Source organism: Panthera tigris, chromosome B2 (assembly GCF_018350195.1).
Source record: "Panthera tigris isolate Pti1 chromosome B2, P.tigris_Pti1_mat1.1, whole genome shotgun sequence".
Taxonomy (NCBI): domain Eukaryota; kingdom Metazoa; phylum Chordata; class Mammalia; order Carnivora; family Felidae; genus Panthera; species Panthera tigris.
This window is the reverse complement of record NC_056664.1, coordinates 25,204,478-25,231,821: the sequence shown is the minus strand read 5'-3', so window position 1 is coordinate 25,231,821 and position 27,344 is coordinate 25,204,478. Positions and strand designations below refer to the sequence as shown.

At 46.5% G+C, this 27,344-nt stretch overlaps 1 protein-coding gene across 6 annotated transcripts in view; it reads right to left on the bottom strand.

Moving 5' to 3' along the window:
* The window catches only part of SLC22A23 (solute carrier family 22 member 23), a 181,903-nt gene that overhangs the window by 39,236 nt on the left and 115,323 nt on the right, over window positions 1-27,344 (bottom strand). For 4 of the 6 annotated variants that reach the window (XR_006217521.1, XM_042985839.1, XM_042985844.1 and 1 more), the window contains one exon: window positions 11,842-12,010. Coding sequence is in view for 3 of the 6 variants with exons in the window: in XM_042985839.1 (XP_042841773.1) it covers window positions 11,842-12,010 (169 nt within the window). In the remaining 3 variants the exon portion in view is untranslated. Of the gene's footprint in view, window positions 1-11,841; window positions 12,011-14,746; window positions 14,898-27,344 lie in introns of those variants that run through there. The other 2 variants (XM_042985841.1, XM_042985842.1) reach the window with 2 other exon arrangements.

Sequence of the window (27,344 nt, the reverse complement as noted above, 5' to 3'; positions counted from 1 at the left end):
CTAATGTTTTCCAAAATGGTATCCACCTAAGAGCCATAATTCTTCTGTTACAGAAAAATTATAGAGGAAATACATCAGGAACCCTGTGTTTATATACTAGCTTTGTGACCTTGGGAAAGTCACATCACCCTCCAGACCTCAGTTTCTCTGTATCTACAGAATGGAGTGGGGGTTATGGAATGACACCAAGGCCTTACCAGGCACCAACATTCTCTAGATTTATTTCATGGGGCTAATGGTGACTGTTGCCTTCTTCTGAAAGTTAAAAAAGATACTGATCAGGGCAATGCACTGTACAAATTCTAACACTGCTTTAGGTTTTTGCCAAGCAGAATGAAGTCAGTAACTAAAATGTCTTTAGAGCTAGCCTTTTAAATAAGCAACCCCGGAATACTTAACAGTTGTGATAAATTGAAAACATCCTTCAGCTCACGTTCTAAACAGATGAATGCTTGGAATTCACCTAAAAAGATTCTGTAGCCTTGAGTGTACCTGGGTTGATTTTTTCCACATTCTCCCTCTTTATATTCTCTTTCTCCAGCTCCTTTTACTAATTTATCCATGTAAGCAATTATGAGGCCACAGAAAGTATAAGGCACCCAGGGAATTCAAAACATAATGCTACAGGGGGAATTAATTTGGCAGGCATTTTTGCAAATCACACTAAAAAAACTGTGATGTTGGAAAACAACTGGAGGAGAGAAGTAGGCAGAAGCAACAGAGGGTTTATGCGGCACCTGCTTCTAACTGGAATTTTATTGGCACCTCTGTCGTAGCAGTCTGTCCCGGGAGTCCTGTCAACCTTCTCCCCAGAGTCTGCTTCTGTCCTTCTGGGTCCTATCTTGATGACAAAGGAGCCCACGGAGGCCACACATTCATGGACTCATCACGAGGGTGGCCCCTGCCAGTTCCACCCTGACCTTGTACCTGACTCTGGAAAGCAGCTTCTTGCTATTAGCACGTTCACCCTCCCAACCTCAACAGAAACAGTCTCTGAGACTGAGTGAGGTCATCCTGCTCTGTCTGGAACCCCCACTTCGTAGCACCAGGCATGTACTTTGCTAGAGTGGCCAGCTGACGGGGCTGGGCCCCTTGGCCTCACTCTGTGTTCCTGTCCACGTGGACACTTGCCAGCAGTCCGGGGGGCAACCGCTTAGCAGCTATCACTAGACATCTGTCACTGGGAGGCCATCTACCTGCTTTCTGCCTGCTCCCAGCCGTCCGACCCCACCACTCCCACAAAAGACACACGTGCATGCATGTATATGCACACGCGTGCACACACTGACCCCCCGAGGTCTGCCTGGTTCCAAGGCTCAGTGCTCCTCCAGCTGGCCTGAAGCACCCCAGGTTCCACAGGGTAGTGAGACGGAATGTTGCAGCACATTCCAGCTGTGGGGACAGTGGGACAAAGGAGTTGGTAACACTGGCTTTTAGAGCAGAGGCTATATCCTCTGGCACAGCACGTGGTTTTTAAGGATCACTTGTTGCCATGTTCACCAGGCTTTCTCCACTTTGAAGAGGAAGTGGTTTTGTTGACCACAGGGGTTCCTATTATTTTACATAATCTCTGCACAACTCACAAGTTAAAAATGGGCAGCCTCTTGCCTGAGGGTTCCCTAAAATTCCATGCCATTAGCAAATCCCCAAACACCAAGTCAGAGAACATTTTGATCTCCCCTTTAATTGCTCATTCAATTGTTACGATCGAAATGTGGGCTACCATTTTTATTTACACGCTTGCCTTGGTAAGTATTACCTAATCTTCTCGCCATCTGGATAACTGGTAGACAAATGGGATTTGAGTAATTTTTTTTGGCTTTAAATTTCCTAGAAGTCTCCCCAAATTAACTGTCTGATAACCTGTAAAAATAATTATTGCACATTTTCAAGCTCCCAGAGGCTATATGCCTTTTATGATTTACCTCTTACACTTTCCTTTGAGGCAAGCATTTTCTCTAGTGACTTTACTGTTGGTATAACTGAATTCTGTTTCCCTCCTGCTGTGCAGGGAGCCCTGCGGCCCTTATTTTACCAGTAATAGAGTTTTCAGCATGTGGTACTTTGACCCCCTTCTGAAATAAAACTGTTTTTGATGGAAGAAAGTGTTGGGTCCCTCAAGTGTGTGTGGGCAAGAAAAAAGACTGATAATCGCTGGAATGAATATATTTATGTATCTGTGTATAAAATTTAATCTAAAGGGTCAGGGTGCCTGCGTGGCTCAGTTGGTTGAGCGTCTATCTGACTTCGGCTCAGGTCATGATCACACTCCGTGGGTTCAAATTCCACATCGGGCTCTCTGCTGTCAGCACAGAGCCTCTTTGTATCCTCTGTCCCCTCTTTTTTCTGCCCTTCCTCCACTTGCACACTGCCCCCCCTGCCCCCGCCGCTCTCTAAAAAGTAAACATTAAAAAAAAAATTTAAGGGTCTTTTGAAATAATTTTAACAATGACAAGAAGCAAAATTAATTCATCAATTTAACAAATTTTTATTGAGCCCCCCATTAAGGAAGGTACTGATAACCCAATGATTTTAAAAAATGCTTTGTGGGGCACCTGGGTGGCTCAGTTGATTAAACATCTGACTTCAGCTCAGGTCATCATCTCACGGTTCTTGAGTTCCAGCCCCACGTCAGGCTCTGTGCTGACAGCTCAGAGCCTGCAGCCTGCTTTGGATTCTGTGTCTCTCTCTCTCTCTCTCTGTCCCTCTTCTACTCATGATCTGTCTCTCTCGAAAATAAACATTAAAAAAATTTTTTTTAAAAAAGGAATACTTTTGTAAATGTTAAACAAATATAAAAAGAGGAACTAGAAGAGAAGACTCCTCTGGTGAGAAGTGTTGCTCTGTGCCTGGTGCATGTTGCTCTCAGTGGGCCAGGGCTCTGCTCATCTGCCTGACATTTTCAGTCCTATCCCTGGGGCCCAGCAGCACCACTGCACGTATGACTGAGCCAAGAGGCTTGTGGTCCTCATCCTGGCTCCGGGTTGCCTGCAGGTTTTTATATCCTGGCTCCAGGTACGAGTACTAGGACCTCAAGGCAAGCTGCAAATATCCCTGTACCTCAGTTTCTCCACCTGTACTGGAGGCCATCCTGGTCCCTACCTCAGAGGATTAGGGAGAGGAGTTAAGGGACCAAATTATTGAAAATGCTGGGCAGCACCTGGATAGGAGCAAACCTTCCAGATATGTTAAAACTTGGAATTATTCTGGGGGCGCTTGGGTGGCTTAGTCAGTTGAATATCTGACTCGATTTTGGCTCAGGTCATGATCTCATGGTTCATGAGTTCAAGCCCCACGTTGGGCTCTGTGCTGACAGTGTGGAGCCTGCTTGGGATTTTTTTTTCTCTCTCTCTATCTGCCCTTCCCCTGCTTCACGCACTCTCTCAAAATAAAAAACTTAAAAAAGAAGTGGAATTATTCTGGCCAAAATATTTCTGATGATATTCAAAAGAGCCAATGATATTTAGGACCATTTACATATTGGAATTGTTAGTAAATTTTTATGCTGGATACTTATCTAACCTGAGGCCATTTAAATGTTTTACAATGGGTTTTTTTCTCGAAATTTTTAAAAATCAAAATCCCTTTTAGCACATTCTTTTTTCCTAAGGGTTTTTTAATTGTTTTACTCCTCTACCCTGTGAGTTCCTTATGACAGCGTGCTCTAATTTCTTCTGTCTCAAGGTTTATCTTTCATTTGGGGAATTGATACTATTACTTATTCTCCGTGTTATTCAGTGCTGCTTGATCCATCTCTAATTTCCTCATTATTTCCCATACGGTTTATTATCTTCTTATTGCTTTCCCAGATGCTTTTGATGATCACACGGATTGCCAACAGCACTTTTTCTCTCGTCAGGATGAAACTCCCACTGAACAAAGCACTCTCCAACATATCTGTTCTTTCTCGAAGCAGCTCATGCAAAACACGCATTAGGTGAGTCCAAGATGAGAATCCGTCCTAACTCGGTACTTGGCTAACAGTCTTGGAAGAGAGCAAGAGAAAACTGTATGCAATGCTCTCCTGAATTTGAAGGTAGAAACTCACAGGAAGATGCCCCAAAGCAGCCTGCTCAGAGGGCAGGTAAGCAAGGTGGGAGAAACCTTTCCTTCCCATTAACCTTGATCACAGGCTGTAATTTAAGACTCCCAAACATACTTGTGTATAGGTTTATGTTTGCATAGTACGGATAAAAGTGTTAGATCCAGCACCCAGAGTTTTTGCCTTCTTTCATCAGTTCCAGGAATACCTATGACATCTGCTGTCTGAGATGACGAGACAAATTTGCTCTCCACAGTGGAATTGGATTGGACAGCCAGGTCTTGCATGATATCTCACTGATCCTCAAGGATGGCATCTGTTTTCTTTCCCTACAGAGCCGAGAAACCTCTTCCTACAAGACATGTGGCTTCTCCATAGCTGACTCAGATCTTCCCTCACGCCTCAACACCACCTTTATCTGGGGAGCACCAGGTTCCTCAGTCCTTGTGCAGGACATCTGGCTTTTTCTTCTATGATACATCCATCATACTTCTCGACCTTGAGCACTCATCAGCATCCCCTGGAGGGCTTCTTAAACCACAGAACTGCACCCCACCCTAGACCTTCTGACCCAGTCAGTATGCCTGGGGTGGCATCTGAGAATCTGTGTTTCTAATACGTTCCCAGGTGGTGATGATGATGCTGGTCCAGGGACCACATAACAAGAACCACTGATGTTCAAAAGCCAGCTTTTAATGACTTTCTCACACTTCTGAGTGTTCTGGTGAAGCTTTCTAAATGCCCTGGTTTCCCCAGCTAAAACCAGGAATAATCCCACCAACCTAATCCAAGGGTTAATGGTTAATATAGTGTCACACACAGAGAAGCTTGCAGCTGATCTCGGGAAAAGTGTGTTCCTAAAATCTGAAGATATGTTCAAATCAGTATATATTACTGTGCCTCTGCCACAAAGGAGGCTCGAGATGTGAAATGTGATGTTTCCCTCCCTTGCCAAGCTGTTCCAAGAGTTAGGATGGTGTCTGCCATGTTCATGAGGATACACTGACACTCATGTTCTGCTCATGTCCTCATGTTGCAATGACAGCACTCATGGGGACCTTACTGAACTGGTATCACAAGTGTTCCCCAACACATGCCGGGTCCAAAGCTGACATGCATACACTTGTTTTTACAAATAATCACCCATACCCAGCATCACTAATTTACATGTTAAGGCATGGTGATGTCACGTACTGACATCTTGGAAGAGAGGCAGTAACATCTTCATCATCTCTTGGAATCCATACTTGGTGCTGTTTCCTCCACTTTATATAGACACCATGTGGGTGCCCTGTCCACCACCTTCTCACTCCTGTGTCATTCTTCTATGAGACCCACCCAGAAGGCCAGGTGCCACCTGTTCTGTGTATCGCCTTCCTGATTTTCCACCCTGTGGTTTTCTTAGATGTTCTCACTTATCACAGACCTGGAGCCCCAAACACCCTGCCCCCCACAAGGGCTCCTGGCCGAGAAGGGCACCCTGTCCCCGAGCTGTGTGTCCTGGAGCAGGCTGCAGCCACCTGGAAGGGACACCTTTTACACACTGTGCAATCAGAAAGCAGAAGCCCTTCCAACCAGCCCCTTCTTCCACTCTGGGGTCACTGGCCACTTCCACATCCAAGCAGATGCTCTCTTAGATTCTCCCTTCCTCTAGTATTTTGGCTACTGAATCTGCGCCTCTGCCCCCTGCCTCCATTTGTTTTCTGTGACCCTGGAAGAATTCCACATTTCTTCTGGAAAAAGGATGGATCGATAGGATTTCCTTCTAGATTAGCATGGAAGCTCTACTGCTCTGACTTAAGTGATAATGAATGCCCAAGAAAAATGACTAAGGAAGCACTTCTATTTGGTCTTAGTGTCCTGAGGGACAAAGGCAGTGTGGATCTTGGCTTCAGGCACTGGCATCCGCCAGTGGATTTACCCACTACCTCTGACAGGATTTTCATTCAGATAAGAAATATTCACAGAATCCCCTCCTCTGTTTTTGCTTCACGACAATGTGCCTAAATATGACTCTGTGAAGCATGCTGGAATACCAGCTCCCAAGCAAGCACATCCTTTCCTTCTCCTGGGCCACCAGTGAAGCTCTCCCTTCATCTAAGCCTGCAGGCCAACTGCAGTGGGTCCTGCCTGGACCTGGGAGGTATGAGCATCCCCAGGCAGCTCATGAAGTGACATCAAACTCCTATCTTGGCTCCACTTGGTGGGGCACAAATCATGCACACGCCACATCCTCCCCAGAATTCACCTGTCCTCACCACACCCTCTGTCAAACTCTGTCTGGTCCCCAGGCACATCATGCCTCTGCTGCTGCCACCTCTTCCTGACTGGCTTCTCTAGTCCTGGGCTCACTTCATTCGAGAGCATTCTGTAACCCTGTAGCTGCTGTAGGGCCGTGTATTAATCATGCCCTTTTATTTTCTATGTTTTCTGATGTTTCTGGGAGGAAAGACTGCCCCTCCCAGGGTTAGCCAATTCTTAGGGATAGCCAATAATTCACCTGCACACCTTTCAGATACAAACCAACCAATCAGAGCCCACAACCCCCACCACCTCCTCTGTGGCTCTCACACTCCAGCCGCTGTCCATCTGCTCTGATCGCCCCAGGGCCAGATGCCAGACAACCAGGGGCAGCCCCTGAGCCCCACAGCCTGCAGAAATTACTCCAAATAGCTAACCTGGAGCCTGCCTACCCTTCCTCACCCCTTTCTTCTGTCTGAAACCACAGTGAAGGCTCTTGCCCATGTTCCCCTCTCTCCTTCTGCCTCCTGACCAGCTGGTGCTTTCCTGTGGGGCCCCTGGGATGTGGTGTGCCCCCTTCTCTAGGGAACAGAGAGTAGCAACCTGTCTTCTTTGTGGAGGTCATCTCCTGATCTGCTAGCCTCACCCCACACCTGGCTAATAAAAAACGTACACTTCCAATCGGGCTGCCTTTCAATCATGGCTGAGCTCTCCATCCCACTACCCTCAGGATCAAACCATCCCTTTCTGAAGCTCCCCCCAGCTGGTCACCTTGTTTCTGGGCATGTACTCTCTGAGCTCTGCCCTCAGGATAGGACTCCATGCTCCAGTCCCTGGTGGGGCCTCCACACCACAGAGAGCCCTGTCTCTCCACCCCAGGAAACAGCCCGAGGCACTGCTCTTTGCCCTCATAGGCCCAGCAGCACCCCTAACTGGGGCTACTCCCAAACACACTTGGAGTCAGGCCTCTCCAGGTGAGCAACCTGCCTGCCCCCGGTGCAGACTCCTGGCCCTGTGGCAGTGGCCATCCTCCCCTCGGTCACCAAGAGACTTTCTCACAGCACCGACCAGAGCACACTCCTCCCTGGCTTAAACCTTGACGTGTTTTCATGGCTTTTAGAACAAACCCAATCATGCTGAAGACAACCCCGTTGTGTGTCTGAGCTTGTCCTTTGTTCTCAGCCCCAATGGTCTTCTTCCTTTTCCAGTGGAAGCCAGATTTTGCCCTGCTGTTCCCATTTGCCTGTTTTCTCACCCAGAACCTTGTGTGACTTCCTCTCTTTGATCCTTTCCTTACGTGTCAGCCTGAATGTCACTCCCTCAGAGACGCCATCCTGACCACTGTTCCTCTCTACCTACCGCTTGGTTTCATAGACATAGTGGTGGTTCTTTGAAGAATATTATTTGCTTGTTTATGGGCTTATGGTCTCCCTCCCACCCCCATATAACCCACTGTAATGTATGTTTCAAATGAGATTTTTGCTCACATGTCTGGGTCCTCTCTAGAACCCTTAGTATCTAGGACAGAATTTGGCATGAGGTGGTAGTAACTACTTTAATAAATTATTTGAATCCACTTCTCTTTCAGATTGCTGTATTTCCTAGAGTTCCTGAGATGCAAACTTCTCCATTTATAGTTCTGGGCCCTCCTAATGGATTCCTGTGGACCCTGTGAATTTTGGCTGTGAGTTCATCCTTGGTGAAAATTTTCTTCTACGTGAGTCTTGAGTATCTGGCTCCAGTGATTTTCCAGGGGAGGTTTTATTCTGGACCCAGAGGGTCCAACGAGCTTCACTGGTTCTTATTTCTCAATCTTGGAGAACGGTTGAAATTTGGAACCTATAGTCATGTGTGGTGCAAGACTTCAAGGCTCCACTGTCGTAAGGGTGGATCATTTATGCCCACAGTCCAAGGTGTCAGCCACCTTTGGAGGGGAGTCCCTATGATGGGAAAAGACTTTCTAATCCTGTTATTAGAACAGCACGGTTTGGAGGCCTGGATTCATTCAAGGAGCTCAGTTCGAAGTGCAGAAAGGGCCTGAGATCTCAGCTCCAGCCCTCAATGCAGGTATTACACCTCAAGCTCTCTGAGCTTCTTTCTGGCTCATGTGCCATGCAGGCTGTGTCTGTGTCCACTCCTGCTCGAACATTCTCCTTGGTCTGGGCCCCGGGAGTTCCCCTTTCTGGCACTGGAACTCAGCACTGTGTACATATTTGGTTGGTGCAGGGTCTTAGCCAGCCTTGGGTGTGTGTTTGGAGGGTCCCTGTCAGTTCAGCCCACCGTCTGGACCACAGAATCCCTTCTGGCCAATCTCCATCCTTTGTCTTACTGCTCCCAAGCCAAGACCCTACGTCTTGGTGATGTTGTGTTATGCAGTTTGGCTTATGGTCCTTGTTTACACACCTGCTTCTGCATCTGTTCTTAGAGGTACTGAGAGCACCCTGGATACCCACCATATATACTTGCTCATTAAAAGGAAAGCGAGAGGCTTTCAACATTTTGTCACCAACAGCTGGCCTTGCTAGTTGGTGCTGCAGCTCTGTCCACTCCCCAGCAGCCCACTTCATCCTGTCCAACTATGGAGGCTTCAGGAGTGAGGAACTTCCTACCGCAGCAGGTGGGAGGAAGGGTGGCAGGCGATAAAAAGACCATGATTCTTACGGAGACTTTCAAGGCTATAGACAAAGGTGGAATATGTCCCTCACCAGTGATTTCTTTACCCTGCCCCTGGCTACACCCTAGTTTCCATGCATATGAAGAAGTGATACAATCGCAGTCATAAAGTAGCTAATATTTATGAGCACTTGTAGGTCAAACATGTGCCAAGCCCCTTAGAGAATAATATGAATAAAAAATAATTACAGTAAAACCTTGGATGGCAAGTAACTTCTTCTGTGAGCGTTCTGAAGGACAAGCAAACATTTCTAATAAACTTTAACTTGACAAATGAGCGATGTCTTGCAATACGAGTAGTATGTGACATGGAACACCACATGATCACAACTGAGCCAATGGTTCTTGAAATTCACTTTGAGATATGAGTGCTTTGGATCACAAGCATGTTTCTGGAACAAATTATGTTCGCAAACCAAGGTTTTACTGCACTGTGATGATCGCAGCAGGTAACATATTTGGGTAGAGCTGGTCTACCCCAGAGGGCAGCACCAGAGCTGTAACCACATGGCGTCAGTGCCTCGGCACATCCATCCGTCTATCTGTTCATGTGTACACACGTCTCACTTATTAAATTACCCTGGGTGCCCTTTTCACTATAAAGTTTTATTTTTACATTTGTGAGTTTTAAAGGATTTTTTTCCTTAGGTTTTATAACATATTTAAATAAACGAATGTCCTACCTGTCATTAAACCTTGATATACTTTTTAAATTTAAATAAGAGATAAAATATGATAAGCGAAACCCCCAGTCCTTTACCATGTGGGTCAGGTCCATAGACCTATTCCAGGAAACCCTTTCCTGCCGTTTTTCCCCTGACAGGTGTCCTAACTGGGACAGATGGAAACAGCACTGGCTGAGACTCAAAGCCTAGAGGTGGTGGGGACAACCCCATCTTCCTGTATGGGAGTGTGAGCCTCCGAGAGGCTGTGCCTACCTTGTCCAGTCCCCCAGGGGCCGGCAGACAGCCCTGGGGGCCCTTGGGGCTATAGTGAGAGGAGGTGGCTGAGATGATGCCAGACCTCACAGAGCGAGGGTTTCCAGTGGTCAGAGACAAGAGACAGAAGCACAGGGAAGACAGGAGGCCGCGCTGCGTGTGGTTAAGAGAGGCCTGGGTTCAAGGGCCAGCTGGGAGACCTCAGTTTTGTCATCTGTACAATGGGGTGATGAAACACAAAGACTGAATAATCTACTATTTGTACAGCGCTTGCAATTTGTGTCTGACATGGAGCAAACACGGTATAAGCATTTGTTAAATAAATCAATGCCCTTGAATTCCAAAACAAGTGAAACAAACTCTAGATGCACCAAGGGAAGGAACAGGAAGGACTTGCATAGAAGATTAAAAGGAAGAACTGCCTACTCCATCCTGCTTTGGGAAACGATTTCATTCTTTGCCTCTTGCGACCCTGCTGGAGGGAGCAGGATGTCCTGAAATATGCACAGCTCCCGCGGGAGGGGGTGTGATGTCCAACCCCAGCGGGCTGGCAAGGCTGGAGGAAGCGTGGGGAGAGAAGCAGAGGAGACAGGCGCAGTTTTGGCCCCTGATGCGTGGCTCCCCGGCAGGTGGCCTTTTTTCATCTGTTACCGCCAGCTGCCTGCTGCTGAGGCTCTCCTGATCTAGCGAGCAAGAGCTGGGCTCTGGAGGAAAATGCACCTGTGCCCTCACCCAATGGTTTCTCTGCCGCAGGACCTACCGGCAGGGTGGCGCCAGGGCCCAGCACCGTGAAGTTAAAAGGTAGGTGCTTTCTTCCCCTCTCTGGCACCTTAGAAAAGGAAGCCTGATGAGCAGCCCTCTCTGCTCCTGAAAGCTATGACACAACTGACCTCTTGCCAGAAATTTGGTTTTCGTCAGTGACTAAACAAGAGCAACACAGCACAGTACGCGTTATCTATACTACAGTGTCTCGCACTAAGGGTGTGAAGTGACTGTTGGCATGAAGGGGGGCTGGGAGGGGCCGGGAAAGAAAGAAAAGAGTTATTTATAAAAAAGGCCAAACAATCATTTTTCCCCTAAACATCTTTCTATTCACAAGTGGGGTTTTTCGACCTCGGCTGTTCAGCCAATTGATAAACATCGATGTTTTTAAAAATCTGGTTGCCCAGGTCAGACCCCTGGCCCTGTGTGTTCAGTTGTTTCCCACCTACAGTCACCCCAGCCAAAAGCCAAAGTCACACATGGTTCGAAAAGTCCAAGTGGACTCATCTAGGGCAGGGGCGGGCAAACTTCTTCCGTAAAGGAGCAGAGGGTATATATTCGGCTTTGTAGGCCACTTTGTCTGTGGAACATACTCAACTCCGCCACTATAAGCGTGAAAACAGCCAGAGATGATGACACTTATGCAAACATGTGGGCAGGCTGTGCTCCAATAAAACTTTATTTCCCCAAACAGATGGCGAGCCAGATTTGGTCCATGGGCCATAGTCTCTCTGCCCATCCCTAATCTGGAAGTGATAAGGGGGCTTTCCTAAATCACTCCTTGAACATCTCCGTATTTTACCCCTTCCAATACAAGAACCCACCCTTTGCAAATCAATTCATAAAAATCGTGTCAAAAGAACCCAGCAAGCAGGAGTCCGAGCAGACTGATAGAGGGCAGGTTCCTGGAACTGGGTGAAGGGCACCTGGGAACTCACTCCCCTCTTCTGTCTACTTTTGTGTATGTTTCAACATTTCCCAAGATAAAGTGTTTAAAAAATGAAATTTCATAAAAGAGGAAAATTCCCTCACACACACAAAAAAGCACAAGCTGAAACCGGCAAGAAGCTGGGGCACTGTGGGACCCCGGTCGTTTGCTTCATGTGTCTCCTCCCCAGGGAATGCGCCCTTCAGAAAGCATTTGCAGATGTACCAGGCGGTGACGCCTGTGGGGAGGATACTCACGACCAATAGAGCAGCATGAGGAGGAAGGGGCAGATGATGAGGGCCTGCAGGACCTGCCAGTCCCGGCACAGGGCGGCCAGCCCGGGCATGAGGAACTGCCCCGCCATGGCCACGAAGCTCGCCACCATCGTGATCATGAACCGTTTTCCAGGGGGGCACAGCTCTATTCCTGGAACACAGAAGGGACAAGAGAGATGTGAGCGCCCTGACCCGTAGCCTGGAGGAGCCACGGGTGCACCATGGTCAGTGCACTTCTCAAACAGCCAACAACTATAAAATCGTATTTATTTGCTGGACTCCGTGAGAGCCCTACATCGTATGTCAATGTTGAGATCCTTGTTTTTACAGCTGGATGAGCTGAGGCCTGAACTGGGAAGGGAGCGATCATTGCTCGAGGTCACAGAGCAAGTCAGTGGCAAAAGAACGCTGTAATTCAGAGTGGCCCCAGCCCAGAAACTAGGAAACGCTGCTTTGTATGGGGATAGTATTTGTATCACACAATTCTACTTCCTCTGCTCTCTGGATTTTACTGAGCTTGTTGTAAGGCAGGACCCCTCTCAGGCCCATGTGCTCCCATTCCTTCCCCTCATGATGCCATATTAGGGGACCCCCTCAACCTCTGGACAGAGCACCTGCTCACTCCCACCTACCTGCACCATCCCTCCTTCTGGCCCCGACTCTAGTGCTCCTTCGGAGTTCAGAGCTCCGGGCAACCTACTCACACTTGTGAGACCAACACAGACCAAGCTGCATCACAGCTAATCTATTTGAACAAGACCAAAAAAAACAAAACAAAAACAAAAAACAAAAAACAAAAAAAGAAAAAAAAAACACAAAAAACAATCAATAAAGCAGATTTGGACCATGTAGTATCTCCTCCTCCATACTGGAATTCTGCAGCCCATGATGACATGGGTGTGTCCCACTACCCTTCCTCTGTCCCTATTAGATAGTCAGCTCCTCTGACAAAGGCAAATCTGGTTCATCTTCATAGCTTCAAAACAACACCACTGTCTGCCTTCAAAACTGTCTATTGAAGGTGGGGGGCACCATGGTCCCCCTTGTTTGCAAAAGAATCTATGCTGTTAATTTGACCTAAAAAAGAGGGTCACAAAGCTTAAATGGTAGCATCCAAGTGCCAGCCAGTACAGATTAGTATGTAAATTCCTATACTCAAGGTCCTCAGGGCTAGAATGGGAGCCGGGTTTTCTATATTTCCCTTACAGAACATGTGTGTTTGCTTGCTAGTCTTCTACAATATGCAGTATTCCTCAAAGCTGACTTTTTTAAAAGTATACATATTTTTAATGTTTATTTATTTTTGAGAGAGACAGAGAGAGTGTGAGCAGGGGAGGGGGGAGAGAGAGAGAGAGAGGGAGAGAGACACACATACACAGAATCTGAAGCAGGCTTCAGGCTCTGAACCCTCAGCACAGAGCCTGACATGGGGCTTGAACCCACGAACCACGAGATCATGACCTGAGCTGAAGTTGGATGTTTAACCAACTGATCCACCCAGGTGCCCCCAAAGTAGAGTTAAAATGACTTTTTAAAAAAGCAGAAAGACTCTCAGGAGAGAATACTTTTTATGCGTCTCTATTCAAAGATTGTTTGTAGATCGGTTGCTACACCCCTTCTGCTGGTTGTCTAGAGACCAGAGCTGAGGTAGCAGATCGAAAGGCAACATGAGGGGGAGCAGGTTTGAGGGGAAAACAGACAAATTACAGTTGGCCACAAGGACAGAATCAGCCCTAACAAGGATAGGACATCATGCCAGCCAATATCCACACTGGCTCGACTGCAAGGAAAGAAGAACAAAGTCATCAACGTTTCCATTCCTGCTCCACCACAAACAGACCATCATTGCAGTTACCAGTGAGTGAGAGAGAAACCTGGCCTCACTGAATGTAGCTTATAAAGGACTTTTTGCCATTTAATTAAGAAAACAGGATTAAGCATCCCTCTCCTGGCCATTTACTGTGATGCTCTTTCTTTCCACATGCACAGATCAGGCTCACTTAAAGATCACTTCTGGTGGGACTCAGGTATTCGCTCCAGACCTGGCATTTCTGCTCTTAAAAATAACAGATCAGGGGCTTTTTAGAAAGGGCAAACTGGTGCACGTGCTAGCTTTCACTTATTAAGCACATGCATAGATTTGCCATGGAAACCAGAAACTGGGATTAGCCAGGGTAAGTTCATGGCTCTGGGCTCAGCACAGGCTCTTATCAGAAGAGGAAATGGAGCACTTCGCCACCCAGGTAACCTTTTAAAAAAAAAAAAAAGTTTATTTATTTTAAGAGAGAGAGAGTGCATGTGCACACAAGTGGGGGATGGGCAGAGAGAGAGAGAGAGAGAGAGAGAGAGAGAGAGAGAGGAGGAGAGAGGCAATTCTAAGCAGGCTCTTCACTGTCAGCACAGAGCCTGGTGCGGGCCTCAAACTCATGAACCGTGGGATTATAACCTGAGCCGATATCAAGAGTCGGACACTTAACTGACTGAGCCACCCAGGTACCCTCAGAAGAGAAAATGAAGCACTTGGCCACCCAGGTAACTTTTAAACAAAGTCAGAGAGATAATGTCAAAATAGCACAATGGCTTCATGTCAGTGGGTTGCTGGTGCAGTGGGCACAGCACACAGCTAGCGGTTTATCTCTCCACCACCTGTGATAGGTAATTCCGTAATATGGTAAGTATGAAAATTATCCACAACTAGATTCCTTTACCAAAGACCCACTTTGGGACATCTAATCCCACACACTAGTCTACGCTCCATGCTATCACATGAAGGATCACAAGGCAACTTTCCGAAGGAGGGTCTAGGTTTGTGGAGGCCAAATTTGTCCCTTGATGGGCAAATGATTCCACAGTCTGACTTCTCACCCTTCCCTTGCTGCAAATGACATGCTGTGACCGGTGCATATGTCAGTGTTACTGTCGATATGACAATGATGAACTGTCAGTTTCTCTCCCGTAGGGTTCTCTCGGCCTTCTCCCATAGGTGGTCCAAGTCTAATTCCTTGAGACGTCCTGATGAATCTGCACCACCTTTGAGACTGTCAGGGATGACACAGACCCTCAGTCCCCACCCAGACATCCAGAACCAGCTTCCGCATTTCAACGAGATCCCCAGATCACTCATTGAGAGGCACTGGCTAAGTATCCTTCCCCAAAATGGTTACCCTCACCCATAGCAGGAGAAATGTTTTTGCCTCCCAGACACACTATCTGAGAGCTGAATAAGTAAAATCATTTTCTGACCCCTCCACTTCTGTTTTTGCTAGGAATTTTAGCAGAGATTTTACTTTATTTCATCAGGTAGAAAAATGTAAGAGCAGTCCGGCTGATACATATGTATTTTAGCATTCCTGCCAGGGCAGGGGAAACACAGTGATTTGATGTAAGGACACAGGTATGACACTTGCATATAATGACCTTTTTAGCCTTGACTCACCAGAAATGCCTTCCCAACTGCCTGAAATCAACTACAGTCTGAAGGTGGCTATAAAGATGTTTAAAAAAAAAAAAAAGAAGCAATTATCAAAGAACCGTGGGCACTTTACACTTGCCATTAATCACATGTTCCCTTTTGGATGATGAGAAATCAGTTTTCCTGAAGTGGAAGACAGGAAGAAATACATCAGAGCATTAAAGCCTTAAGTCCTGGCATCTGGTAAAAAGGGATGGGGACGGCACGTAGATGGTTTCTGCCCACAAAGGGCCTGCTCCCAGCTCTGCAAACAGGAGCACTTGGTGTAAGGGTTCGCACACCTTGGAGATGCCTACAGCCACCAGGTCAGGGCCACCGGTTTTGGTCTTAAAAGTCAGAGAAACCTGCCACCAGCAGGGAATGGTATCCCCAGTCCCACTGCCTCCTCAGGACCTGGGGATCATGCAGAACAGGTCACCCAAAGGCAGGCATCCACAGACCTGAAGTGCCAGCCGGTCAGCAGCACCTGTGGGTGGCCTGGGCTGCATGCTGCATGCAATACTCCTTAGAGCCACTTGTACTGTAGGCCCAACCTAAAGTCACCTTAGCACATTTTCACTTATGAGCAGCAAACAACTCCCACCCCCTTCCTTATGTAAAACAATTAAGCGTCACAAAAAAAGATCATCTTAGGTGAGGCATCACAGGTTCAAACATGGAGAACATGCACTCTGGCACCAGACAGGCCGGGTTTCAATCCTGTCCCAGAACTTACAAGCTTGTGACCGTGGTTCAGTCATCTGTGAGTTCTGTCATCTGTAAAATGGGCCATTGTGAGCATTAAATAAGCATGGAGCGCCTGCATATGGAAAAAGTGATTTTTTGGATATTTTGGAGTATTATTTGGATAATAATACGGATTATTACCATATATAATAATGTAATTATTAGCAAGTCACTCTTTTGTCTCATTTGACCTCTTTATTATTATTCACCTGATCTGGTGAATTTCAGGGTAGGACTGAAGGGGCATGCCTGGCTGGCTTAGTTGGTAGAGCATGAGACTTTTCATCTTAGGATTGTGAGTTCTAGCCCCATACTGGGTACAGAGATTACTTTAAAAAACATAAATGAATGAATGAGTGAACGAATGAATGAATGAATGGATTCAGGGTAGGACTGAGTTTTGTTCTAAAAGACTGAAAAAGAGAAATAACCCACAGTGACAGTCTGCACTCTTTCTTCTCCATATACAGTAAAGCCCTGGATCGTGAGAAATTTGTTCTGTGTGTGTTCCGCAAGACGAGCAAACATTTCTGATAAATTTTAATTTGATAAATGAGCAATGTTTTGCAATACGAGTAGTATGTGATGTTGAATTTCACATGATTGCAATGGAGCCAATGGTTCTTGAAATTCGCTTTGATATACGAGTGCTTTGGGTTACAAGCATCTTTCTGGAACGAATTATGCTCACAAACCAAGGTTATCCTGTATTTTATTTCACGGAGATTCTCTCAGGTCTAGCAACAATCCACCAATTAAAAACCAGAATCAAGTGATTCCAAGAAAACCACATCAAAAATCCCTACTGGTAAATTACTTTTCCCCTAATGCCTTCATGGAGAAGGCTTAAAAGCTACTCTTCCAAGATTGATGTATTTTGACGATAAGCAGAGGAACTGCAAAAGGTTATGAGAATTAACAGCATGTAATTAAGACTTAACTGAGGCATTTGGCCTGTAGAAGAACAGGGGATCACAGCCATAGCAGTCTGATTACGCAGGGGACAGGAGCAGCCCAGGGACCACGGGTGACTTCTGTTGGAGATGTGGTGTTGGGACAGGAGAGCTTTTCAGGGGCTGTAACCCTAGCAGGATGTGCTTTTAGAAGCTTTCAGATTCTTACAAATTTCCTGGAGGAAAGGAAGCGTGCTGCCCAGGTCAGTTGCTCCATGTGAGGGAGGACAAAGACCCAAGGGGAACCAGACATCAAAGTGTGTGGGGGGGTCATTAGCTGGCCCACAGCTGCTCCTTAGAAGAAGGATGTGAAGGTCAGAGTGATGGGTCAGTGTGACTAGGCTACAGTCTCAGGTATTCAATCAATAGTAATTGAGGTGCTACTATCAAGGTATTTTATATCTGTGATTAAAGTCCATAATCAGTTGACCTTAAGTAAGGGAGATTATCCTAATCTTGGTGAGCCTGACCCAATCAGTAGCAAGGCCTTAGCAAATAGAGCTGAGGCTTCCCGGAGGAAAAAGAAAATATCCTGCCTGTGGACAGCAGCTTCACTCTTTGCTCAGTTCCAGCCGGTTCTTCTTGCTGGCCTGCCCTCTGGATTGAAATCCAGATCTGAAGATCTGCCTCATGTGCCCCCACAGTTGTGTAAGCATCTTCCTTGCAGAAAATCTCTTCCTATAGATCTCCTCCTACTCTTGTTTCTCTGGTTGAGCCTTGATACAGAGGGCAGGCTTCTTGTACTGATGGAGGGTCATACAGGGCTCCCCGTGAAGCCTTGTCTCAGGAGCCGCTGGCCCAGCCGGCCACCTGGACTTCCTACAGTGCTGCCAGTGGGGATCGACACCTCCTACCTGCTTCTGTCTCCAGGCCAGCCTGGACCTGGTGCCTCAGCCTCACAGGGCACCGCCAAGCTCAAGGGGGCATCTAAGTCAAACCTGTGATGGTGGCATTGTTTCCCTCTGCACTAAGAAACACCACGACGGCTTTTATTTTTGTTTTGGGAGCACAGGGTTAGGAGAGGATGCTCTGTCCTACTGACAACCTCCCCACCAGGGATTTGAGGGTCAATCTGAAAAGGGAACAAACATCTCTCCAAGGTCCCATCCAGCTTGGAAATTCCATGATTCTACAAGAGCCACTAAGAAGCTTCATACTCAAGGGGACCAAACTTCAAACACCCTCCTGCTCGAAGTGATGGCATCAGAGCAGAAGTAGCTGAAATTAGCCATGTGGTCTGGATGGTTTTAAAGGTGCAGAGTCCCCAGGGTGGGTCCGGGTGGCTCCAGCACTCAAATCCAGCTCCACTGTGACCTCTGAACCAGGAATGCTACAAACTCTGTGGGCAACGGGGCACCTTTAGGGGAACCTGGATAATTAGGAGGTGCTGCAGGCAGAGCCTAGAAGTTCAGGTGACAACCATGGAGGAAAGTTCTAGAAAACACCCCTGAAGTTCCACCAAGAACCTCAATGTCCTCCTTGGGCTGAGACCAAAGGTTCTGCCATCTCATTTATTCTGTATCATAATGTTCAGCCTGATGGGTTTTAAAAGCCTATGGTTTAGCTGGTATTCAATGCCAAATAATAACTCTAGATACTCCTTGCTTATATAATTTAATTAGAAAAAAAAGATGCCCTGTTCAGATAAAGCAGTGTTCGTGGATATGTGCACTCAGCAGCAGGTGCACCTGACCTCCTGCTCAGGCCCCCTTGGGTGAGTAATGTAGTGTTGGACCAGGGCCATGCTCCACGTGTGGAGAAGCTTCCAGCCAAGGAGCACTAGGGGAGAGACGAGGGTCTGTGATGGCATTAGCTGGGAGAGCTCGTCTCTGTGTCAGTGTCTAAGGTATTTGCCAGCCAGAAATATTCTGTCCCCACCTTCCAACCCCTGTCAGCACACTTACCTAACTGCTGACTGGATTTGGGAATAACAATATTTGATTTAAAAACAATCACTTTGGAACCAGGCTTAAAAAGACATGTCCCATCCTTCTAGAATATGTAAGTGAAAAAACCACGGGCCTTTTCTTTCTTAAAATACATATTCCAAAAGCTCTGTGCATGTTTGCTGAAATCTACATTTTCTTGGGATTGCTAAATGCTCCCAGCTCTCCTACAATGAGTCTCTGGGATTTTTCTGGATCAGAGTTGGCAATTAGTGAAGGAATCTGTGCAGTTGACTGATCATATTTACACCAGAGAATAAGGAAGTGTGCTCTGCAGGGGGAGCTTAGTTGAGGCTCAGGTATAGGTGACAGTGGGGGTTAAATTCCTCCTGTCTCGTCCAGGCCTGGTGAAGTCACTCAACCTCTCTGTGCTCCTGTTTCGTCATCTATATAGCAGATAATAATAGGACCTGGCTCACACTGGCGCATACCTAACTGGTATAGAAGGCTTCCTACTTACTGTTGTCCTTACAGACCTCAGGCCACTGCTGCAAGGGTCTGGGTGGGCTCAGGTCGCTAAGAGACTAACTCCAGTGAATGAAGTTCTTCCGCCAGGGGCCTAAACTATCCTGTGTTTTAGGCAAAATTTGGACAGAACTGACTGAAATGATGTGATATGATGTACAAGCCCCATAATAGGATTCTTATTTTTTAATAGTCTCTGCTATCCAGGGAAAGCTGACAAAACTCCTTGGAAAGAAGAAGAGTATCTTCTGGGGGCAGCTGGGTGGCTCAGTTGGTTAAGCCTGTGACTTTGGCTCAGGTCGTGGTCTCAGGGTTCGTGAGTTCAAGCCCTGCATCAGGTGAGCTCAAGCCCCTCATGGGATTCTCTCTCTCCTTCTCTCTCTGCCCTTTGTGGGATTCTCTCTATCTCTCTCCCTCTCTCTGCCCTTTGCTCACTTGTACTCTCTCTTTCTCAAAAAAATATAAAAATTAAAAAAAATAATTATATATAAAAAAAGAAAAGAGTCTCTTCTGGGAAGGGCCTTCACCCCACCTGAGGTTGTGAGGCATGGTGGGGGAGGGTGAAGCCTGAGATCCCTCTCTTCCTGCCATCCACGTCCCCCTTGTGGTCCTTCATTCTAACCATGAAGCCCAGGCCCAGGCCCGCTCCTGCCTCCCTGATTAATTCATACACGAGTTTCTAAGGAAGGGAGCAGAGACAGTTGCACTGGGGATAGGCCTGTGAGCATATAAAAGCACACACTCCTCCTCACGGGTTCGGCAAGGGGTGAGCACACTTCTGTTGCACACCCTGGTTTATGAGAAACTTTGGCCTTTGCAGCTTCCCTGGCTGAACTGTCCCAGGTTATTCTGACCGGATCTGAGACACCTGTCCACACAGGATGAGCTAGCACAAGTTTAGGGAGGAGAGGGGGGGCGAGACCTGTTCAGGAAAGGGCAGCGTCTTCCCCAAACCATATCCAAGCACCAAAATTAACCACAATTCCCGGAATGGCCCAGGGAATGAGACACCTATGGAAACAGCACACTCTGACTGGTGGCCCCGCAAGGGGGCAAGCCCACATAAAGACCGACCACACTACACAGCCCCATGCAAGAACGCATGCCATTCTCAGAGGCCACTTGACCAAAGTCACGGTCCTTTCAAAGGGAGCCCACTCTCCCTCTCCTCTGCCAACCCTCCTCTGTTATCAATCAAATGGCTCAGAAGCGCACTCACTGCAGCCACTGGAGAAAAACTGCCCAGTGGGAGGAGGCCCTGCTCGCTCAGTGGTGTCCTCCCACCTCATCTGGGAGACGAGGCGTTGGCAACACCACCCGCCTCACCCGGGTACTGGCTTCCTCCAGCCTGGCTCACTCGGCTCAGCGTCATGGCTGCTGCTGCCCACCCAGCGGCCACCGGAGCCCCTTCCAAGCAGCCCCCGAGCCACTGTGGGCTCCCCCTTCCTCCTCCCTTCCCAGCAAGAAGAATTCCTTCCAATCTCTCACTGGCCTCCGGTCTCCCAACGCCTGTGAGCCTCTCTCCTCCTCATTGCACTCAACCTCTCCTTCTGGCCACTCACCCACCGGGCCTGGAAGTGAATGTGTCACTCAGTAATTACGGCCCTGGCCGAGGACACAGGGCCCCCCAGGATCCTGCAAAACAGACCTCTGCGCATGTGATTGTGGAATTCCTTATTATAGAAGAGGGCCTGAAATTGCCAGTCATGTCGACTCAAATAGCATTTGAGGGTATGGCTGTAAAAGGTTGCTATTATCAGAACAGCTCTGAATCTTCCCTGTGGAAAACTCCCTTTTCCTCTTCATTTAGGACCTGCTGTCATGAAGGAATGCTCAGAAGAGTCCGAGAGGCTGCCTTCTCCACTTAGTGAAAGGGAAAATAAAAAGCACAGAAATTGACATATTTCTTACAAATCACATTCTACTGTCTGCCAGACATGTGGACAGAGGCATTTAAAGCTCGGATGTAGAAGTACTGAATTAATTACCAGTCCAGTAACCTAGTATAATGTCTCCACTGCTGGCCTGAGTAACAACTCCCACTCACTGGGGGCCAAACGCTTTGGTAGGCATTTTTCACACATTAAACTCACTTAACCTGCATGACAACTCTATGATATAAATATTGTTTTTAATGCTCATTTTACACAAGAGGACCTTGAAGCTCAGGGTGGTTAAGTGACTCATCCAAGATCACAGAGCTAAGGGAGAAATGACGCAGGAATTGAAGTCAGGTCCCCCCTGTGCATCTCCAGCCCTCTGCTACAGGCAGGCGCTGTCTTCAAACAGAACCCCTGGTGTGTATGGCCTCTGTGCTGTGTCCTGCCAGAGTCTAAGCTCTGTGAGGGCCAAGGCTTCTTCAGCTTTGCTCACTGCCCTTCCCCAGAGCCTGGGACAGTGCCTGGTACAGAGCAGGGGCTCGGATATCTGCATGATGCAAAGCTGCATCATGGATTCTTCCTGTCTAGATTTGTCACTTTTTTGTTCCTCCTTTCTTAGATTTCTATGATGGAATCAGTTATGGTGGCTGAGATCAGTCAGTAAATCTGCAGAAGCTAGTCTTACAGGTGCACGCAGTCACATGCTGATCAAAATTTGAGAGAAATATTAACCATAAAACCCAGCTACCCAATTATGAACTGTAAAAAGTTCAGTTTCCTTTCCAGATAATAAATTATTTCTATTACTTTATGTTTTTTTAAAATAACATTACAGTTACTCAAAATGAGGCATGGGGGTTTAAATGCTTATGAATGTTTCTGCTCAGAAACACTGTTTAAAAAACAGTGACTGATGGGGGTGCCTGGGTGGCTCAGTCGGTTAAGCACCAGACTCTCGATTTCGGCTCAGGTCATGATCTCACGATTTGTGGGATTAAGTTTCGCATTAGGCTCTGTGCTGACACAGTCGAGCCTTCTTGGGATTTTCTCTCTGCTTCTCCCTCATGCTCTCTCTCTCAGAATACATAAACATTAAAAAAAAAACCCAAAAACAGTGATGCCTGACATCCAGCAGTACATGCTGAAGAATTTAAATTAATACCACTTTTTTGGTTTCCTGGTATTTAATAAGAGAAAAAAAATCCAAGGAGAGAAATGACTTCAAACACCAAAACAGCCTCAAGTCCATTGAAATCCCTGCAGTTCAGATCTGTGGATCATTCAAGCTGAGTGAAAGCACAGAGGCAGAGAGTGGTGATTTTAGAAATCATCATCCTTTAAAATTCCACACTTTAGAAATTCCACACTTTACAAATTATCATCCAGGTTTTCCAGCTGGCAGTTCCAAGGTAACAATCCTCACTCTTCCTTTTCTCTGGTACTGTCCATGCTTTGGATTAAAACCACACTTACGAACTGATCACGTTTGCATAATTAGATTATGAATATGAACAAATGGAAACCTCCCAGGCTTTGCTGTTTGAAACAGTTGTGGCCAAACAGAACAGTCCTAAATTACTTACAGCTCTGACTTCAAGCGGCATGCACTTGGCTCCCCAGATGTCCGAGGGCAGAGACTGGTGATATTGTCGTTATTTTATGAGACTGGCAAGCAACCAGGAGTTTCAGGGTTGGGTTCACAGTAAATGGAATACATCTCAGTACGAGTTCATAGTATCATTACTTGTAACATGTAGTAAGAGAAAGTGCATTTCACTCTGTGGAGTAATTTTCCTAAATAGGCAAGAATTATTAGTAACTTAGTCTTTCTAAATAAGGCCTTTCTTTTTTCTTATTTTCTTAGCTTCCCATCTTCTCTTGTTTCTGAAAGAACTTTTGTAAGTTCACAAATACACAAAGAGAGAATAGGGTAATCAATCTCCATATACCATCTGCTAAGATCAGCAATGATCAATATTTTGCTTCTCTTGGTTCTTCTGCTCTTTTCTCTCTTTTAGTCTGTCCCATATTTTAAATCAAATGCTTGAAATTATGTCATTTCACTTCTAAAGACTAATGTATGTCTCTTTAAAAAAAGACATTTTCTTACATAAAGACAATACTGTCATCATATTGGAAAAAATCAATAATAATTATTTGATATTATTTCCTCTCCAGTTCGTGTTCAAAATATTCAGTTGCCTCAAAAATGTCCCTATGTGGGTGTACTTTTTAAAAATCAGGTCTGAGTAAGATCTGTATGTGGCACATCTCTTAGGTCTCTTTCAAGCTAGAAAAGCCCCTCCCCATCTCCTTCTCTGTGATGGCCTGGTTCCGTTGGAGAAGCCAGAGGGGTTCTAGTTTTATGGGATTACTTTCCCATGGTTCCTTATCCCTAAACTGGAAGCTAGACCAAAAGATCTCACTGGACTCAAGTTCAACATTTTTGGTAAGAAAGGTTCCTGGGTGGGTTTGCACTTCACCTCACAGCACCCAGGGGCGCACCTGCTTCAGATGATGTGAAGATTAATCACCTGATTCCAGTGGTGGCCTCTCAGCCTCCTGTCCTGGATTCATTTACCAACATTCCCATTACTGGTTTTGGCATCCTCTGATGATCGATGCCCGTTATCAATTATGTCATTAGGGGGTACAAAATCGTGATGTGACTTTCTAATTCCATCATTAATTGTGCATTTTTTTCACCTTGAACTATTTTGTAAAGGACTTTTATTCACCAACGAGGTCTATTTCTTCACCCAGAAATATAGTTAATTCAGAAGAGGCAGCAGTATATAATCATGATCACTCTGGGTGATGGATAATTTCACCCGTCATGTCACCTTCCCACTGCACTCAGAGCAAAACAACGCCTTTCACAATAACTCAAGACCTCATGTGATCTCCACCCCTCCCTCACCCCTCAGACCTCCTCATCTGCAACTTTCCCCCTCCATCATGCCACTTTGGCTACACTGGCCTTTTGCTGCACTTCTGTCTGTCCCCTGTGCTTGGAGCACCCTCCCTAGAGTCACAGCGGTCTGTCCTCCCTTCCTTTGGGTCTGTGTCCAAGCGTCACCTCATCAGGGAAGCTTTCTGCCTGACCAGCTTATACTGAATAGCAATCCTTACTCCCCCAGTTCTCCTTGATGACTTATCACCCGGGTGAGAGTGTCTATAAAAAGGCTGGTTCTCAAATGTGGACCCAGACCAGCAGCATCAGCATCACTTGGGACCATGATGGACACACAAATTTTAGGGCCTTTCTCCAGACGACTGAGCAAATCAGAATCTGGGGTTGAGTCCAGTAATCTGTGTTAACAAACCCTATAGTGATTCTGCTAACTTTAAGAACTATTGTAGTGGACTTTACAAATATTATATCATTTTATCCTCCTAATCAGCCTATGAGGTAGGTACTATTTTATCATTCTATTTTCAAGGTGACAAAACACAGATTTCTGGGTCCCACGTCTGGGGATTTGGATTCAGGGTCCCAGTATCTACATTTCTAATAAATTCCCAGGTATTACAGATGCTACAGGTTCAGGGACCACACTTTGCAAGCCAGTGCTCTGAACAACGTAGGCAAAGTTTTATACACCTCAAGCCTGAGATCTCACAACTGACTCTTCCTTTGTAGCATTAGCATATTAAAACCGGGACACCTGGGTGGCTCAGTTGGTTAAGTGGCCAACTCTTGATTTCAGCTCAGGTCATGATTTCACAGTTTGTGAGTTCAAGCCCTGCATTAGACAGTGTGGAGCCTGCTTGAGATTCTCTGTCTCTCTCTTAGTCTCTCTCTGTCCCTCCCCCACTCATGCTCTATTTCTCTCTTTCTCAAAAATAAATAAATAAATAAACATTAAAAAAAAAATAAAACAAAACAAAGCTACCTTACAACTTATAATACCTGTTGGCCCACTGGCTGTGGCAAGACTGGATGCTTGCTTTTTTCCTATCACCAGACATGTGATTTATTTTCCCTATTGAAGAAAACAGTTCTTCCAATGCCCAAAGGGCAAGGCAGGCAGAGGCACAAAAGACCTGGTGTTGCAAAGAAATTCAACTCTTAGTCTATTTCAGATGAAAGGAAACTCAGAGAACACCCACCAGTGCTGCTGGAGTCAAATGCCAGGCAGATAAGAAACGTGCGAAACTGACCTGGCATGGGGGGGTGGGGCCTGTGGCAAATCACCCAGTGCTCACCCATTTAAAGACCTTTAAATTCAATTAGAAAATAAAACACTGTCTGGGTCACACAAAACATACCTAGGGTCAGGGTCTGGCCACTCACTGGCAGCCTGCAGCCACTGAACCTCACCCAAACTGCTCGTTTTATTCAAGGGGAAAATAAGGTCACGGAGTTAGCTGGTAGCAAAAGCAAACATGAATTCCAAGCCGGGGACTCTCTGGGCTTTACTGCCTCGCTTCTGGAGAATACAAGTCACTTGGATTGCTTCTGGTTTATTTTTAAATGGAGATTACAATAAAAACAAAAATTAAACTTGACGTGCCACATGCCAGTTAAAATTAGCTCTCTCCCCCTCCACCAAACTGGAAAACCCCCTTGTACTCAATTCAACCTAAGAACATCAACCAACTAAACAAAGGGTCAGATCAGGCCAGCAACTGGGAAGGGATTTTCAAGAACTAGATCTGTGGTGAGGGCATATACTGGCCAGAAGGAGTAACAAGTGGTTTTCCTCCCAAACCAAGTGCAGTATTCTCAGCAGAAGTGAGTGTGAGATGTTCTAAGATGTTCTGAGATGTTCTAAGTTCCACTGCCATCTTGCCCCAGGGCCATCTTGTTTGTTTTGTTTTGTTGTTGTTGTTGTTCTTCTTCTTTTTTAAGTTTATTTATTTATTTTGAGAGAAAGAGAGAGAGCACTAGCACGGTAGGTCGGGCAGAGAGAAGGAGGAAGGATCCCAAGCAGGCTCTGCACCGACAACGCAGAGCCCAGTGCGAGACTTGAACTCAAAAACTGTGAGATCATGACCTGAGCTGCAACCAAGAGTCGGACGCTTAACTGACTGAGCCACCCAGGCACCCCTGCCATCTTGTTTCTGACAGTTTGCTCTACTTGGTGTTTGACTCTGAATTTCTTGTATGTGGGTTGAGGGAGGGGAGGTGAGGAATTTGACACTACAGAGCACTAGTTCTTGGCCAAGTCCTGCCTGGGAAATTGTGAGACAACGCCTCCTCTGTGGCAAAGCCTCTCGTCCCAAGAGGGAACAAAGCCTCACAGGGCACGGCTCTGAAGTCCAATCTAGGGAACTCCAAAGGTCACACGGTGTTCATCACACCCATGTCCTGCTGCATGCACAGTGCGGGCTCAGTTAATAGATGCTGAGTAACATCTTTATAAGCTTCAAGTAACAGAATACTCCTCAGCTTAAATCCCCCACCAGTTTGCCAAACTCTTCCACAGCCAGACTCAAGTTTACTCCACTGGGTATTGCCCTACAGTGACCCCAATTACAGTGGTATGGCCTCGAGGCAACCATTCATCCTCTTAAACCTTAGTCAGGGGCCTCGCCTTTCCAACAGGGAGTGTGCGCTTCTTCTCTCCTGGAAGTCAGGTGCTTGTCTCTCCTGGGGGGACTCTGTCTGTCCCTCCAGCTCTAGGACGTAGGAGATTATAACACAGCAGACTCCAAGCCAGCCCCTGGGGGAGCACTATGTTCAAGTACTGCTCTGCCGTCTCCTACAGGTGGCTCTTGGAAGCTATGGAGAGTGCACACACAGAGATGTGCAAGTCACTCAACTCGGCAGATGGCAAATGCTCCCAGAATGTCCTCCTGGCCATCCACTCCAGGTAGTTGGAGGCAGAAGACAGAGTCTCCATGGCACGATTCCTCTGCTACCCGTGTTGTTTCTCACTTGGACTGTTACAATAGCTTCTCAGGAAGGTTCTCCCCTAAATTCATCTGAGAGTGCTGATAGACTACTGACCCTAAAGCATGGTTCCGTTATATTTCACTATTACTGAAAATGCCCAGTCAAGTCCAAATTCTGAGCATGCTGTTGACAGTTCTCTCT